The 19,131-nt window shown below is 41.4% G+C and overlaps 1 protein-coding gene across 2 annotated transcripts in view; it reads left to right on the top strand.

Annotated features, from left to right (window-relative positions):
- The first annotated feature begins 8,365 nt into the window (after nt 1-8,365).
- LOC128695229 (uncharacterized) overlaps nt 8,366-19,131 on the top strand; it is a 124,913-nt gene continuing 114,147 nt past the window's right edge. The window contains exons 1-3 of one of the 2 annotated variants that reach the window (XM_070080466.1): nt 8,366-9,468; nt 12,319-12,509; nt 13,177-17,232. In XM_070080466.1, coding sequence (XP_069936567.1) covers nt 9,291-9,468; nt 12,319-12,509; nt 13,177-13,191 — 384 coding nt within the window. In that variant the 5' untranslated portion in view covers nt 8,366-9,290 and the 3' untranslated portion in view covers nt 13,192-17,232. Of the gene's footprint in view, nt 9,469-12,318; nt 12,510-13,176; nt 17,233-19,131 lie in introns of those variants that run through there. The other variant, XM_070080467.1, reaches the window with a different exon arrangement.

The following is a 19,131-nucleotide window of genomic DNA, read 5'->3' as shown; positions in this document are numbered from 1 at the left end:
CCCCCCCCCACTACTCATACTTGCACCAGCCCACCTTTCTGCCAATAGTTGCTAATATCTCACCCAAACTTACTTCCTCCCTTAGTTTACACACTTTCACCTCCCTCTTACTTGTTGTTGCCATTTTCCTCTTGTCCCGTCTACCTCTTACTCTAACTGTAGTTACAACTAAGAAATGATCTGATATATCAGCTGCCCCTCTATAAACATGTACATCCTGGAGCCTACTCATCAACCTTTTATCTGCCAATACATAATCTAACAAACTACTTTCATTACGTGCTATATCATGCCTTGTATATTTATCCTCTTTTTTGTAAAATATGTATTACTTATTACCAAACCTCTTTCTACACATAGCTCAATTTAAGGCTCCCCATTTTCATTTACCCCTGGCACCCCAAATTTACCTACTACTCCCTCCACAACATTTTTACCCACTTCAGCATTGAAATCCCCAACCACAACTACTCTCTCACTTGGTTCAAAACTCCCCACATTCACACATTTCTCAAAATCTCTCTCTCTCTCTCCTTCACACTTCTCTCTTCTTCAGGTGCATATACACTTACTATAACCCACTTTTCACATCCATCCTTTATTTTACTCCACATAATCCTTGAATTAATGCATTTATACTCTTTTCCTGCCATAGCTTATCCTTCAGCATTATTGCCACTCCTTTAGCTCTAACTCTATTTGAAACCCCTGACCTAATCCCATTTATTCCTCTCCACTGAAACTCGCCCACCCCCTTCAGCTTTGTTTCACTTAAAGCTAGGACATCCAGCTTCTTCTCATTCATAACATACACAATCATCTCTTTCTTATCATTCGCACAACATCCACGCACATTCAGACTTTCCACTTTGACAATTTTCTTCTTATTCTTTTTAGTAATTATTAAAGGAAAAGGGGTTACTAGCCCATTGTTCCCGTCATTTTAGTTGACTTTTACAAGACGCATGGCTTACGGAGGAAAGATTCTTATTCCACTTCCCCATTGATATAAAAGGAAAAGTAATAAGAACAAGAACTATTAAGATAAATTCAAAGAAAACTCAGATGAGTGTGTATAAATAAATGTGTACATGTATGTGTAGTGTGACGTAAGTGTAAGGAGAAGTAGCAAGACGTACCTGTAATCTTGCATATTTATGAGACAGACAAAAGACACCAGCAATCCTACCATCATGTAAAACAATTACAGGCTTTCGTTTTACACTCACTTAGCAGGACGGTAGTACCTCCCTGGGTGGTTGCCGTCTACCAACCTACTGTTATAACATTGCAGTTGTCGACTCTAATACCATTTGGAATGCATAATTACCAGACCTCCAATCTCGGCCATATTAATATGAAACGGGTGTCTTGAGAATTCCCTGTGGTGGATGTGATAAACTGTACACTGGTGAGACTGCATGAAGCCTTCACACAAGTCCTTAAACACAGATATGCTTATAAGACCCAGTAAATTATAGGCATGTTGTATTCATGCTGCACACCAACTTGTAGCATTTTTTTTTTTTAAACACACTGGCTGTCTTCCACCGAGGTAGGGTGACCCAGAAAAGAAACATTCACCATTTATTTATTTATTTATTTATTTATTTATTTATTAATTTGAACATGATACAGTGAAGTACATCATTCACACTATCACTGTCTTGCCAGAGGTGTGCAGTTACAACAGTTTAGATGTCACTCCAAACAGCAAATATCCCAAACCCCTCCTTTAGGGTTCATGCATTGTACTTCCCACCTCCAGAACTTAAGTCTGGCTAACCAGTTTCCCTGAATCCCTTCACAAAATATTACCCTGCTCACTCCTGTATAACATTCTCACACATACCTGCTATATGTCCAAACCCCTTGCACACAAAACTTCCTTTACCTTCTACCTCCATCCTTGCCCAGGACAACCCCTACCCTGCCTTCCCTCCACTACACATTTATATACCCTCCAAGTCATCCCATAGCAATTACTGTTGTTAATTACCATAGAGTAATTTTCAGGTTAATTACTGTTCAATGGGAAGAGTAGCTGCTCCTCAAGGGAGATCCTGTCTTGATGTCTTTGAGGAGCTCTTGATCCAAGGAACTGCACTTACTTTTCCTTTCCTTGAATTGAACCCCGAGTGCCTTTCATTCTGCAAGTACTATGAACTCCTATAGGGGATAAATGGTATAAAATACAGACACGATTGATAAGTAGATACACTATAATGAAATCCTTTATTGACAATGTTTTGCCCACACAGTGGGCTTTAAAGTCCACTGTGTGGCAGAAACATTGTTAATAAAGGATTGCATTATACTCGATTTGCCTACTTGTCAGCCCCTGCGAATTCAGTGCTCTCCCTTGTTGATAATTAACTTACATTTCTCCATCACACATCCCACAAGGGGCTCACAAAGGTTCATATATGCACCTTACATGCATATCTCAAATATTACTTCAATTTAATCAAACTTAAATATAGGAAAATACTTCTTTGGCAATAGAATTGTAGATGAATAGAGCTAATAGCTGAATGGTATCACTGATGCTTAGATAGGTTGGACAACTGTACAAGTAAGAATAGCTGAATATGAGAATGACCTGCCTAGCATGGGCTAGTAGACCTACTGCAGTGTTTCTGTATTGTCTCATGGTTCTTTTCCTAATTTATAATAGACTTATTTATCACTCTTCTTCAAGATGTTTGAGTAAATGGCACAGGTCAGTCCTGTTGTGGAGAACTGGTTAGATAAGTACACTTTCCTGCATGAAACGACATATATCAATCGTTACTTTTCTTGTAACGGCATGGCATCCAGCAGCCACAACTTGGCCAACCCTTTGGGGTGCCATCCAGTAACTACCGGGGTTGTAGATTAATAAGTTTGTTAAGTATCAGTTTGGCCTAAAGGAGCATATATTTCAGCATTTCATTCCTTATTTGAAATGCTTAGTAGTAGTTGTACTCACTTGGTTTGGGCTTAAAAGCTTGTCGATAACGAGGTCTATTGGTAATACCAGTCAAATCTTACCCTTATCTATCAGCTGCAGCTAACATAACTAGGTGAGTATGGCTAGACTTACCTGGGTATTGTAACTGCTCAAATTAACCCTAGTTTGTGGTAGGGAAAGTGTGACCCCAGTATCGTTGTCTTGAGTGGACCGAAGGGTTGAATGTCTCGGAGTGTTGCACTGATGCTCACCACTACATCGGGAATGTTCGTTGCAATCACTCACTACCGGTTACACTTCACTATTCAGTTCCACCATTTGTTCATAGTTTTGTGGAATTATCCACAACAGGAAGAACACTGATACACAATAGCACTGCGTGATTAGTTCTACCGTGCATTTCCTGGCTTATGTAAGGGAACTAGTCTAACTCTCCTAGTTTCCTGAGATTGTCAAAATGAACAAGAGTCAAGAATGCACTGGTCACTACTGTCCCCTTGTCTTTCGTTCGATAAGGAGGCAACGCCCTTGTGATACACATTTCTCGTCCATCCCCTGAAGCAATCTGCCCTCTGCTCCTCGCCATCCTGACAGCATCCCCACAAAGGACATGCTGAACTCAGCTTGATTTCTCTTCCTTGCTAAACACTGTAATAGTATTCAATACAAGATGGTAGATTTCTTGGGGCTGATAGTGCTGTCCTGGGAGACAGTAATGGTGAAGCTGGAGATGCTGTCCTGGGAGACAGTAACGGTGAAGCTGGAGATTTTGTCCAGGTAGTCGGGAATTATACGCAGGAAGGAATACATATAAATGACCTCATAGGGGACAGGAGCCATAGTAGGGAAACAAGTGTAGTCAAAGATAAGATAAAACCAATATTGTAAACTAGAAATACCGCAAGAAATAGCAAACAAGAGGACTCCACTAGCAATAGTGAGGATATATTACCAAAAACAACTGGTGGGAGCTCCATTGTTGGTGCTAGGGAGGATAGAAGTAAGACAGGGAAACATGCACCAACAGGAAATACAGTCACAGAAACCCAAGGCAAACGGAAACCAAACCTCTGCACATACTATGCACTTGGTATCTGCTGGCATGGGAAATCTGGAAAAACAGATGGGACGTGCAACTATGACCACCATAGAAAATGCCATGCCCATATGACAACAGGAAAATGCAAACTCCATTCCTGTAAGCTTTTTCACCCTGAACTGTGTACCTCTTCAGTACAGGAAAGACTGTGCTATAACTTAAATTGCCAGGCATACCATCTAAAGGGGACAAAAAGATACAAAACATCCAGGCCATGGGAAAACCTGGGTAGCCACAGCCACTCAAGAGGGAGAGGTTTTTTAGTGCCAGGAAGGAAAAAAAACTGGCAGGAAATGGCAGAAATCGTACACCAAATCCAGTCATTCCTGGAGTGGAACCACAGTCAATGGCCTCCACTCCAAACCAACAGATACAGATACTAATGCCGGAAAAAAAATCCCCCCCCCAGTACCAACAATACCACCAGTCCGATAACATTCTTCTTTGCAAATATACAGGGTCTAAAGCCAGCAACAAACAACAAAATACCTTTCATCCGTGGACTGCTTGCAGAGGCAAAGGCAATGTTCGCGGCTTTCACTGAGACCCACATAAAGGATCACTTGGACAAAGAAATATGGATCCCAGGTTACAACCTATACAGATGTGACAGAGTGAACAGGCAAAAGGGGGCGGGATTAGCCTGTACATTGCAGAGTCACTTGTTTGCACAGAACTGCTTAATGCCTCAAATGATGTAGTGGAAGTTTTAGCAGTAAAGGTCGAGAACCAAAACCTAGTCATTGTGGTAGTCTACAAGCCTCCGGATGCAACATCCCAGCAATTCCAGGAACAACTGTTAAAAATTGACCACTGTCTGGAAAATCTTCCAGCTCCTGCACCCAACATCTTGCTCCTGGGGGATTTCAACTTAAGGCACCTAAAATGGAGGAATATAGCAAATAATATTGTTGCAGTAATAACACCAGGAGGCAGCTCTGATGAAAACTCACACTCACACGAGCTTTTAAATCTCTGCACAAAATTCAATTTAAACCAGCAAATAATAGAGCCTACTAGACTGGAGAATACTCTAGACCTCATCTTCACTAACAATGATGATCTGACAAGAAATGTCACCATATCAAAAACAATATACTCAGATCACAACATAATTGAGGTTGAGACATGTATGCGTGGAGCCCCAGACCGACATAATGAGACTAGTCACGAGGGAGCATTCACCAAATTCAACTTCAATAACAAAAACATAAAGTGGGACCAAGTAAACCAAGTCCTAACCGATATAAGCTGGTAAGATATACTAAGCAACACAGACCCCAACTTATGCCTAGAACAGATTAACTCGGTGGCACTCGATGTATGCACAAGGCTTATTCCTCTAAGAAAAAGGAGGAGTAGATGTAAAATAGAAAGAGACAGGCGCTCCCTTTACAGGCGACGGAAAAGAATAACAGAGCGGCTAAAAGAGGTCAATATATCTGAAATGCGTAGGGAGACACTGGTCAGAGAAATAGCAAGCATCGAACTTAAGCTAAAAGAATCCTTTAGGAGTCAGGAATCGCGGGAAGAACTAAAAGCCATAAATGAAATCGAAAGAAACCCAAAGTATTTCTTCTCCTATGCCAAATCAAAATCGAGAACAACGTCCAGTATTGGGCCCCTACTTAAACAAGATGGGTCCTACACAGATGACAGCAAGGAAATGAGTGAGCTACTCAAGTCCCAATATGACTCAGTTTTTAGCAAGCCGCTAACCAGACTGAGAGTCGAAGATCAAAATGAATTTTTTATGAGAGAGCCACAAAATTTGATTAACACAAGCCTATCCGATGTTATCCTGACGCCAAATGACTTCGAACAGGCGATAAATGACATGCCCATGCACTCTGCCCCAGGGCCAGACTCATGGAACTCTGTGTTCATCAAGAACTGCAAGAAGCCCCTATCATGAGCCTTTTCCATCCTATGGAGAGGGAGCATGGACACGGGGGTCGTCCCACAGTTACTAAAAACAACAGACATAGCCCCACTCCACAAAGGGGGCAGTAAAGCAACAGCAAAGAACTACAGACCAATAGCACTAACATCCCATATCATTAAAATCTTTGAAAGGGTCCTAAGAAGCAAGATCACCACCCATCTAGAAACCCATCAATTACACAACCCAGGGCAACATGGGTTTAGAACAGGTCGCTCCTGTCTGTCTCAACTATTGGATCACTACAACAAGGTCCTAAATGCACTAGAAGACAAAAAGAATGCAGATGTAATATATACAGACTTTGCAAAAGCCTTCGACAAGTGTGACCATGGCGTAATAGCGCACAAAATGCGTGCTAAAGGAATAACAGGAAAAGTCGGTCGATGGATCTATAATTTCCTCACTAACAGAACACAGAGAGTAGTCGTCAACAGAGTAAAGTCCGAGGCAGCTACGGTGAAAAGCTCTGTTCCACAAGGCACAGTACTCGCTCCCATCTTGTTCCTCATCCTCATATCTGACATAGACAAGGATGTCAGCCACAGCACCGTGTCTTCCTTTGCAGATGACACCCGAATCTGCTTGACAGTGTCTTCCATTGCAGACACTGCAAGGCTCCAGGCGGACATCAACCAAATCTTTCAGTGGGCTGCAGAAAACAATATGAAGTTCAACGATGAGAAATTTCAATTACTCAGATATGGTAAACATGAGGAAATTAAATCTTCATCAGAGTACAAAACAAATTCTGGCCACAAAATAGAGCGAAACACCAACGTCAAAGACCTGGGAGTGATCATGTCGGAGGATCTCACCTTCAAGGACCATAACATTGTATCAATCGCATCTGCTAGAAAAATGACAGGATGGATAATGAGAACCTTCAAAACTAGGGAGGCCAAGCCCATGATGACACTCTTCATGTCACTTGTTCTATCTAGGCTGGAATATTGCTGCACACTAACAGCACCTTTCAAGGCAGGTGAAATTGCCGACCTAGAAAATGTACAGAGAACTTTCACGGCGCGCATAACGGAGATAAAACACCTCAATTACTGGGAGCGCTTGAGGTTCCTAAACCTGTATTCCCTGGAACGCAGGAGGGAGAGATACATGATTATATACACCTGGAAAATCCTAGAGGGACTAGTACCGAACTTACACACGAAAATCACTCGCTATGAAAGCAAAAGACTTGGCAGACGATGCAACATCCCCCAATGAAAAGCAGGGGTGTCACTAGCACGTTAAGAGACCATACAATAAGTGTCAGGGGCCCAAGACTGTTCAACTGCCTCCCAGCACACATAAGGGGGATTACCAACAGACCCCTGGCAGTCTTCAAGCTGGCACTGGACAAGCACCTAAAGTCAGTTCCTGATCAGCCGGGCTGTGGCTCATACGTTGGTTTGCGTGCAGCCAGCAGCAACAGCCTGGTTGATCAGGCTCTGATCCACCAGGAGGCCTGGTCACAGACCGGGCCGCGGGGGTGTTGACCCCCGGAACTCTCTCCAGGTAAACTCCAGGTAGCTATAGACTACACCCTCTTTACTGGAGAATTTTCTCCACAACAGTAGTCTTGCAGAGTAGAAACCCAGGATTGAATGATCTTGAAGAGGTGGTTTAGTGTTTGCCATTTTATGCCCATCATGCAAGTTGACTCCAAGTTTTATTAACAAAAAAAAAAAAACCGTCATAACTGCATGCATACTGATAATTACAGTTTTGGTCCATTAAGCAGAATAACTGCACTCTGAAAGATAGGTGGGGATGTTGCAGTTTAGTGGGACATTTGAATTGTAATGTCTGCACAATTCTGGCAAGACAGCTACTGAGTGAGTGAGGGGTAAATGTTTCCTTTGGGTACTCTACCTTAATGTAAAACAAAATTCAGCTGAGTAAAACTTTCATGTTTGGATGTGTGTTGAGGATGCATTAAAAATTCATTAATTCATTACAAACTTTAGGTTCAGTTTATAAATAACAAGATTGAGGGAAGGAGTATGAAGTTAATGTGTTCATATATTTGGGAGAGGACTTGTCAGCAGATAGGCCTACACAAGACGAAGTGGACTATAGAAAAAACAAGGGGAAAGGGGTGGGTAGTGCATTGAGGAATCTGTGAAGGCAAAAAGGGGGAATGTACCAGTGTGTAGTGGTACTAAGATGTTATATGGGTGTGGAGCATGGGTTTTAAACATTGTAGCTAGGAGGAGGCTGGAGGTAGTGGAAATGTTTTGATGGTGGTGTGTGGAATGAATGTTATACAGAGGAGTTGGAGCACGGAGGTTAGAACTTATAAAATTGTAATAACACGATTATAAACAAACCAGGGGACAGGTGGTGTTTGAGCCCCTGGTGAGTGAGTCGTAAAACTCCAGCCCAGTGTGTAAGCCACTGGCTTGAAGTTTTACCACTCACTAGCATGGGTTCAAATCTCGCCTTTTTCGCGGTTTGTTTATGGAGATTAGAAGGTAGTGTGAGATTGCCAAAAGTATAATTCAGAGTACTGAAAAGGGATTGCTGAGGTGGTTTGGGCATATAGAGAGGATAGAGTTCAATAGGATTACTTGGAAGGTATATAAGTAGGATGGAGAGAGGGAGGGGTATGAGTCATCCCAGGGAAGATTGGAGAGAAAAAGGAGGGGGGATAAAGGAGCATTATAGCACTAGGTACTTGAACATCAGACAGGCTTGTGTGAGCACATTAGATTGGATTGAGTGGAGACAAGTAATTTTCATGATGTAAGGTGCTGTTGTGTGAACAGGGAAACATTTATGAAGGAATTCAGGGAAGCTGGTTAGCTGGACTTGAGTGCTGGAAATGGAAGGTATTGTACTTTGCTTGCACTCTGAAGGAAGGGCGAGGGTCATTATAGTTCAGAGGGCCATTTCAGCTGTGATACACATGAACACACTTCTAGCAACACAGAGATTGAATGACTGACTGACTGTGTTTTCATTTTTTTTTTAATCCCCCCTACCAAAAATCATTGGTAATTATTGCATCCGATCAGCTTATAATATTGTTAATTTTGTGGGTAGATGTTATTTTAAAAATATTTGCCTCTTGTGTTTTGGAGAAGTGTGTATTTCGGTTTGAAGTTGACTGAGAATGCAGACAGTTGCACTGCTAATAACTTTCCACACTGAGACTGTTTTAACATTTTATTTGCATTAATTTTTCCCTCAAATGACCAGTTGTTAATTATTAATGTTGAAAGATGTTCTTTCTTTAATATGCATTTTATCAGAGGCACATTTAATTTATTATTTCAGATATAGGATTCCATATGACTTTGTGGACACTGGTTGTTATGGGTGCTGTGCTGAACTATTCACTGTTCCTGTGTACGGCACTAAACTCTGCGCTCACAACATCACTAGTGTCGGTAGCTAAGTCTGCCATCCAGACACTCATAGGCTTCTTTGTTTTTGGAGGAGTTAAATATCATCCACTGATCATCACAGGTTAGTAACATCATCACCACAGGTCAGTAAAATCATCACAGGCCAGTATCATCATCATCACAGGTCAGTAACATCATCATCACAGGTCAGTAACATCATCACAGGTCAGTAACATCATCACAGGTCAGTAACATCATCACAGGTCAGTAACATCATCACAGGTCAGTAACATCATCACAGGTCAGTATCATCATAACAGGTCCATAACATCATCACAAGTCAATACATCATTATCACTGATGAACACACTTCACTACATAATTATTACAAGTCTACCTACCTGAAGGTTGTTCTGGGGTCAGTGCCTCTGTGGTCTGGTCTCCCTAGAGTTTACCTACCTGAAGGGTGTTCCGGGGTCAATGCCCCTGTGGCCTGGTCTACCTAGAGTTTACCTACCTGAAGGTTGTTCCGGGGTCAACACCCCTGTGGCCTGGTCTACCTAGAGTTTACCTACCTGAAGGTTGTTCCAGGGTCAATGCCCCTGTGGCCTGGTCTACCTAAAGTGTACCTACCTGAAGGATGTTCCAGGGTCAATGCCCCTGTGGTCCAGTCTACCTAGAGTTTACCTACCTGAAGGATGTTTCAGGGTCAATGCCCCTGTGGCCCAGTCTACCTAGAGTTTACCTACCTGAAGGATGTTCCAGGGTCAATGCCCATGTGGCCCAGTCTACCTAGAGTTTACCTACCTGAAGGATGTTCCAGGGTCAATGCCCCTGTGGCCCGGTCCATGACCAGGCCTCACAGTGGATCAGGGCCTGATCAGCCAAGCTGTTACTGCTGGCTGCATGCAATCCAAAGTATGAACCACAGCGCGGCTGTCCAGTTCCCTAATGAAGACAGCCAGGGGTCTATTGGTAATTCCCCTTTTGTATGCTGGGAGGCAGTTGAAAAATCATGGGCCCCTGACACTTATTGTGTTCTCTTAGTGTACTTGTGGAACCCCTGGTTTTCATTGGGGAAATGCTGCACTTCCTGCTGAGTGATTTCTCTGTGCAGATTTGGGGCTAGTCCCTCTAGGATTTTCCAGGTGTAAATTATGAATCTTGCCTACATTCCAAGGGGTACAGATCAAGCAACTTCAAACAGTCCCAGTAATTGGGGTGCTTGACTGTACTTATACATGCAGTGAAGGTTCTCTGTATATTTTGCCTGCTTTGAAATGGGCTGTTAGTGTATGGCAGTACTCCAGCCTAGAGAGAACGAGTGACTTAAAGAGGATCATCATTGGCTTGGCATCACCTGTTTTGAAGGTTCTCATTATCCATCTTATCATTTTCCTAGCAGATGTGATAATGACATTCTTGTGATCTTTGGAAGCAAAATCCTATGACATTATCACTCCCAAGTCCTTCATATTAGTTTCCTGCTCTGTTATGCCGTTAGAATTTGTTTTATACTCCGATCAAGTTTTCCATAGCAGAGTAACTGAACTTTGTCCTCATTGAACTTAATATTGGTTTCCGTGGCCCATTGGAAGACTTGGCTTATATCCACTTGGAGATTTGCAGCGTCCTCACTCGATGACACACTTGATGCAAATTCTAGCATCATCAGCAAAGGAAAACACAGTGCTATTGTTTACATATTTCATTATTATCACAGGTCAGTACTTCATTATCACTGATCACCACAGGTCATTACATCATTATTACTGATCTTCACAGGTCATTATATCATTATCACTGATCATTATTTTTTCACTATTATTATCACTGATCATTACAGGCCAGTTTGGAGGGATATGTTGTGTATCTTTATACGTATTTGCTTCTAAACTGTTGTGTTCTGAGCACCTCTGCAAAAACAGTGATTATGTGTGAGCGAGGTGAAAGTGTTGAATGATGATGAAAGTATTTTCTTTTTGGGAATTTTTTCTTTTTGGGTCACCTTGCCTCGGTGGGAGACGGCCGACTTGTTAAAAAAAAAAAAAATGTTACAAGTCAGTACATAATTATCATCCAGCCATTACATATCAGTGATTGTGTTTTTTAATGTTTTCAACAGTTTCACCTGATGCCAATGAGGGGGAAGGGAGTCTTGATCAAAAGAATCAGACCTGGCTTCCCCTTCCTCAGCTAGAACTTGATTGCCTTCCATTTCTCTGGTGCTGTATGACTTGTGCAGATTTAGTGTTTTCCCATGACTGTAATGCTGTAATAGTTTTTCTGTTTTCTCTTTTTTTTTGTGTTACCTTATGGAGTTCTTTCTTGTAAAATATTTTTCCATGAGTAATGTACAAGGTAGTAGAGGCTGTGCTGATCACATCATAGCAAATCCAGCATGCACAAGCTATCAAAAAAATTATTTAAGCATTGCTGAGTTTCTTGGGATAAATACTTGTAACCTTCCTATGACCAATTTGCAAAGTTTTTATTACCCTTGCAACCTGGCCTGTTGCCAGGTTTCCCTGTTGCTTGCCTAGCCTACCATTGGCTAAACCTTGCAAAATTTCCTTATGGAGTAATGCATCAACTTAACATTATGCAGGTACTATTTATATTAACAAATTTGTCAGATATATATAATTAAATGTATACATAAGGGAAAAAAGATGGATGGTTTGTTGAAGCATTTATGGAAAGCTCTAAGTTTATCAGTTGAGGCATAAAAGGGAATATACCAAAGTATAGTGGTATCAACACTTGTATGGGTGTGAGGCATGAGTTTTGAGTGTTGCAGCAAGAAGGAAGGCAGAGTGAATGATGATGAATTTTTTCCTTCATTGGGTCATCCTACCCTGGCAGGAGAAGGTTGTTGAGGTAAAAAAAAAAAAAAAAAAAAAAAAAAAAAAGTATTTATAGTAATAAAATTTTGCAAAATTGCTCTTATTTATACCAAATTTCTTTGCAGGTATTGTAATGAATACTGTAGGTGGATTCCTCTACTCGTATACTAAATATAATGAAGGTAAGACGAAGACCTTCCACAAGGATGAGAACTTCAACAAAGTGACTATTAATGGTAACTCCAACTTCTCAATAGATCATTCAGTAGTTACACCAAGTGTAACCAAAGATGAACATGTTCTCAGTGAAATAAAAGTAAGTTAACATTTCCCATTTGTTAGGCTGGTGTAAAAGCCTGTGCGACTATCATGGGCACTCCATCTTGATTCTAATTAGCTATGTGATTTCTCCGCCTCCTCACACACATGATGTATCCTTCATAAGCAAGAATATATTTATATTTAATAAATGAATTACCTAATTGTTATAATATTTGTGGGCACTTGTTAAAGCCATAGTGGTCATATAGTGCCTGGAGAATGGGATGCAATCAGGTTTGATCTGAGGAAGGGGAGGATAGCTTCATTTTCTTGATCATTGGCATAAGGCTCTGAAGATATTGTTTTATTAATGTTTGTATTGAAGGTATACCTCACAAGGGGTAGGAAGATCAATTTATTTGCTCAAAATCAAAACTAGCAATCATTGTAACAAAAAAAAAAAAACATTCAGTTTGAGAAGCAGTTCCTAATATTTTTATTTTTCAAACTAATAGCTAAATATTCATGTATTGAGAAAAATATTAAAATGAAATTAAAGTACATATTTAAATATTTAAAATGTCAGTAGGTACACCATAAATCTAAATTTATTTGACCCTTTGAAAATATATTGTTTGTGAAGTATACATTATGAAATGTGATAATGATTCTGTGATAAACAGGGTAACTTGTACAATGAAGGGGTTAATAAGTTGTGTTAGATTTTAGGTAGCTAGCACAGCAGCACCGCCACCACCACCAGTAGGGAATTTTCCACTAACTGACTCGGACATATCATGAGTCAGCAGCAGCAGCAGCAGCAGCAGCAGCAGCAGCAACACCACCAGTAGGAAGTTTTCCACTAACTGACTCGGACATATCATGAGTCAGCAGCAGCAGCAGCAGCAACACCACCAGTAGGAAGTTTTCCACTAACTGACTCGGACATATCATGAGTCAGCAGCAGCAGCAGCAACACCACCAGTAGGAAGTTTTCCACTAACTGACTCGGACATATCATGAGTCAGCAGCAGCAGCAGCAACACCACCAGTAGGAAGTTTTCCACTAACTGACTCGGACATATCATGAGTCAGCAGCAGCAGCAGCAGCAGCAGCAGCACCACCACCACCACCACCACCACCACCACCACCCACTACCACCACTATTAGAGAGTTTTCCACTAACTGACTCGAACATATCATGAGTGAGAGCCAATGCAATGTAACAGTTTGGATCACTATTTTTTACAGTGATATTTTAATGATTTGGATGACGAGTACTTACATCGGTCAGCATTTATATTTCTTAAATATTAGTACAGAACTGAGCAAATGTTCAAGTACTGTACTACAGCACTGCTGACTCAGATGTGCTGAAGGAACTGTACTTAGCAAATCCCTGGAGATCTTAGAAGGGATCGTACAGAAAGTCACCCACTTAAATGTTACTGTGCTTCTGAAAATTGTTCATTAGTTAAGCATTCTGATCTTGGAATCTCTTTTCTCATAAACACCAGTTATAATCTTGAGATGTGCTCCTCAGCCACAGTATTCTGTATATTTTTTTTTTTTAATGAAATTTAAACAATGTATAGTACTTAGAAGTCCTCTCTCTCTCTCTTCCCCTCCCTCATATTCCTTTACTTTCCTCCCTCTCTTACATTCCCATAGGGGTCATAAAGCACCTGGGAAGTGGAAGGGAATCAGGTTTGATACAAAGCATGGGAGGATGGGTCCAGCTGATGTCTTGTATCAAGAGCCCCTCGCCAACCTCAAGGAATCTTCCTTGAGAGGCCAATCATATGTTACATATCTAGACAGAAGTTTTTCTGTGTTTGATACTGTGTAAGTGCAATATATTGACTATAATATTTCTTAGTATTATTTGGCAATGGATACGTGTAATATTTTTTCTTAATAGTTTCATATGAGTAAAAAATGGTTTAGGTATACTTTTTCCCAGCAATGACCTTGTTACTGTTACATGATATTTTTAAGACAGTAACCAAAATAGTATTTATAAAGAGTCAAATTATTTATTACTAATACTACATATACAGTAATTACATTTATTATGCTTAGGATAATTACTTATAAACATTTTTATCTATATTTTTTAACAAAGCTGCTGTCTCCCACAAAAGTAGGGTGATCTATAAAAGAAAACACGTTCCCCATTATTCATTCAGTCACTGTTTTGCCAGATGTGCACTGTCATAACAGTTCAGATTATCCTACAAACAGCAACTTTCCCATCCCTCCTTCAGGGTGCAGGCACTTTACTTCTCACCACCAGGATTACAAATACAGCTACATAAATTATCATACAAAGCAGCATATGTGTAGAGAACCTAGGATAACCCAGAAAAGTCAGTGACTTATTTCCATTGGAGTCCTTACTTATTTCTGTGAATTCCTTCTTGTTACCCTGCTCACACTATAACAGCACAGGAAGCCATAAAAACCACTTGTTTTCATTCCACATTTTTTTTTTTTTTTTTTCTCCAACAAGTCGGCTGTCTCCCACCGAGGCAGGGTGACCCAAAAAAGAAAGAAAATCCCCAAAAAGAAAATACTTTCATCATCATTCAACACTTTCACCACACTCACACATTATCACTGTTTTTGCAGAGGTGCTCAGAATATAACAGCTTAGAAGCATATACGTATAGAGATACACAACATATCCCTCCAAACTGCCAATATCCCAAACCCCTCCTTTAAAGTGCAGGCATTGTACTTCCCATTTCCAGGACTCAAGTCCGACTATATGAAAATAACCGGTTTCCCTGAATCCCTTCACTAAATATTACCCTGCTCACACTCCAACAGATCGTCAGGTGCCAAGTACCATTCGTCTCCATTCACTCCTATCTAACACGCTCACGCACGCTTGCTGGAAGTCCAAGCCCCTTGCCCCCAAAACCTCCTTTATCCCCTCTCTCCAACCCTTTCGAGGACAACCCCTACCCCGCCTTCCTTCCCCTATAGATTTATATGCTTTCCATGTCATTCTACTTTGATCCATTCTCTCTAAATGACCAAACCACCTCAACAACCCCTCTTCTGCCCTCTGACTAATACTTTTATTAACTCCACACCTTTTTCCTAATTTCCACACTCCGAATTTTCTGCATAATATTTACACCACACATTGCCCTTAAACAGGACATCTCCACTGCATCCAACCATCTCCTCGCTGCTGCATTTACCACCCAAGCTTCACACCCATATAAGAGTGCTGGTACTACTATACTTTCATACATTCCCTTCTTTGCCTCCATAGATAACGTTTTTTGACTCCACATATACCTCAACGCACCACTCACCTTTTTTCCCTCATCAATTCTATGATTAACCTCATCCTTCATAAATCCATCCACCGACACGTCAACTCCCAAGTATCTGAAAAACATTCACTTCTTCCATACTCCTCCTCTCCAATTTGATATCCAATTTTTCTTTATCTAAATCATTTGACACCCTCATCACCTTACTCTTTTCAATGTTCACTTTCAACTTTCTACCTTTACACACATTCCCAAACTCATCCACTAACCTTTGCAATTTTTCTTTAGAATCTCCCATAAGCACAGTATCATCAGCAAAAAGTAACTGTGTCAATTCCCATTTTGAATTTGATTCCCCAAAATTTAATCCCACCCCTCTCCCGAACACCCTAGCATTTACTTCCTTTACAACCCCATCTATAAATATATTAAACACCATGGTGACATTACACATCCCTGTCTAAGACCTACTTTTACCGGGAAGTAGTCTCCCTCTCGTCTACACACCCTAACCTGAGCCTCACTATCCTCATAAAAACTCTTTACAGCATTTAATAACTTACCACCTATTCCATATACAGTGGACCCCCGCATAGCGACCTTAATCCGTGCAAGAGGGCTGGCTGTTATGCGAAATGTTCGCTATGTGAATGAATTTTCCCCATAAGAAATAATGGAAATAAAATTAATCCGTGCAAGACACCCAAAAGTATGAAAAAAAAATTTTTTTACCACAAAAAAATGTTAATTTTAGTACACACAAACTGAAAAAGGCATGCACAATTACATGACACTTACTTTTATTGAAGATCTGGTGATGATTGATGGGATGGGAGGAGGGGAGAGAGAGTGTTAGTGTTTAGAAGGGGAATCCCCTTCCATTAACCCTTTGAGGGTTTTGGTAGTACTAGTACGTCTTACGCGTAGGGGTTTTTGACGTACTAGTATAAATTCTAGCAGCCTCAAATCTCGCAGGAAAAGGCTGATAAGCCTAGATGTGAGAGAATGGGTCTGTGTGGTGGGTGTGCGCAGTAGGAAAAAAATCTGGGACCCAGTGGTGCATTGTGGGAATGCCATCATAGTACACAATTTCCACGTGCCCTGCGGTAAGAAGTTCCTCACTCCTCGGCGAATTGGGACACTTTTGTTCCCCAGTGACAGTTCTAATACAGATGGAAGTGACAGTGAAGATGAGTTTCAAGGTTCTGGTGAGATTTTGACCGAAACTAATGACCATAATATGGGTAATAGTGAGGAAAATCCAGACAACCCACAGCCTTCCACCTCTGGTGCTGGGCCGTCGTTCAGTTGTACCAGAAACAAAGAGGAAACTCCTATTTTCCAAAATCCCAGACTCAGATGTGAGCATTGGTGATGATAATGATAGTGATTATGAACTACAAGCTCTTCAAACTTGTTCCAAGAATGGAGGAGGAGGAGGAGGCAGAGGAGGAGGAGGCAAGAGGAGGAGGAGGCAAGAGGAGGAGGAGGCAAGAGGAGGAGGAGGCAAGAGGAGGAGGAGGCAAGAGGAGGAGGAGGCAAGAGGAGGAGGAGGCAAGAGGAGGAGGAGGCAAGAGGAGGAGGAGGCAAGAGGAGGAGGAGGAGGAGGAGGAGGAGGAGGAGGAGGAAGAAGAAGAGGAGGAGGAGGAGGAAGAAGAGGAGGAGGAGGAGGAGGAAGAAGAGGAGGAGGAGGAGGAGGAAGAGGAGGAGGAGGAAGAAGAATACGTAATGATAACAATAATACATAATAATAATACATAATAATAATAATACATAATAATAATAATACATAATAATAATAATACATAATAATAATAGGTAATAATAATAATATGTAATAATAAATGTTCACCCATGACAGTAACAAGATAAGGGGAGATAACATCTGATAAGTGCTGACGTTTGATGAGGGTAAATGAGGGTAGAGCTGATGCCAAAAGATGAGATGAACATCGCCCTCCCTTTGTTTTTGCTGGTATACTAACATTTTTACGAGGATAGTGAGGCTCAAGTTAGAGTATGTAGGAAAGAGGGAAATTTTTTCCCAGTAAAAGTAGGCCTTAGACAAGGATGTGTGATGTCACCGTGGTTGTTTAATATATTTATAGATGGGGTTGTAAGAGAAGTAAATGCGAGGGTTTTGGCAAGAGGCGTGGAGTTAAAAGATAAAGAATCACACACAAAGTGGGAGTTGTCACAGCTGCTCTTTGCTGATGACACTGTGCTCTTGGGAGATTCTGAAGAGAAGTTGCAGAGATTGGTGGATGAATTTGGTAGGGTGTGCAAAAGAAGAAAATTAAAGGTGAATACAGGAAAGAGTAAGGTTATGAGGATAACAAAAAGATTAGGTGATGAAAGATTGAATATCAGATTGGAGGGAGAGAGTATGGAGGAGGTGAACGTATTCAGATATTTGGGAGTGGACGTGTCAGCGGATGGGTCTATGAAAGATGAGGAGAATCATAGAATTGATGAGGGAAAAAGAGTGAGTGGTGCACTTAGGAGTCTGTGGAAACAAAGAACTTTGTCCTTGGAGGCAAAGAGGGGAATGTATGAGAGTATAGTTTTACCAACGCTCTTATATGGGTGTGAAGCGTGGGTGATGAATGTTGCAGCGAGGAGAAGGCTGGAGGCAGTGGAGATGTCATGTCTGAGGGCAATGTGTGGTGTGAATATAATGCAGAGAATTCGTAGTTTGGAAGTTAGGAGGAGGTGCGGGATTACCAAAACTGTTGTCCAGAGGGCTGAGGAAGGGTTGTTGAGGTGGTTCGGACATGTAGAGAGAATGGAGCGAAACAGAATGACTTCAAGAGTGTATCAGTCTGTAGTGGAAGGAAGGCGGGGTAGGGGTCGGCCTAGGAAGGGTTGGAGGGAGGGGGTAAAGGAGGTTTTGTGTGCGAGGGGCTTGGACTTCCAGCAGGCATGCGTGAGCGTGTTTGATAGGAGTGAATGGAGACAAATGGTTTTTAATACTTGACGTGCTGTTGGAGTGTGAGCAAAGTAACATTTATGAAGGGATTCAGGGAAACCGGCAGGCCGGACTTGAGTCCTGGAGATGGGAAGTACAGTGCCTGCACTCTGAAGGAGGGGTGTTAATGTTGCAGTTTAAAAACTGTAGTGTAAAGCACCCTTCTGGCAAGACAGTGATGGAGTGAATGATGGTGAAAGTTTTTCTTTTTCGGGCCACCCTGCCTTGGTGGGAATCGGCCGGTGTGATAATAAAAAAAAATAACTAACATTTCTGTCTGTCTATTTGCCTGTCTGTCAAGCTCCCTGTCTATCCATCTAGCTCTCTGTCTCAGAGAGCCACAAGACTGCGTCATCACTTTTACTCACATCTTCAAGCAGAGTATAGCACTTTGTCTGGGTTTCTTGGGTTATCCTAG

This window comes from Cherax quadricarinatus, unplaced genomic scaffold (assembly GCF_038502225.1).
Source record: "Cherax quadricarinatus isolate ZL_2023a unplaced genomic scaffold, ASM3850222v1 Contig485, whole genome shotgun sequence".
In the NCBI taxonomy this organism is placed as follows: Eukaryota; Metazoa; Arthropoda; class Malacostraca; order Decapoda; family Parastacidae; genus Cherax; species Cherax quadricarinatus.
Note: the sequence above shows the minus strand (reverse complement) of the source record. Positions and strands in the feature narration are given on the sequence as shown.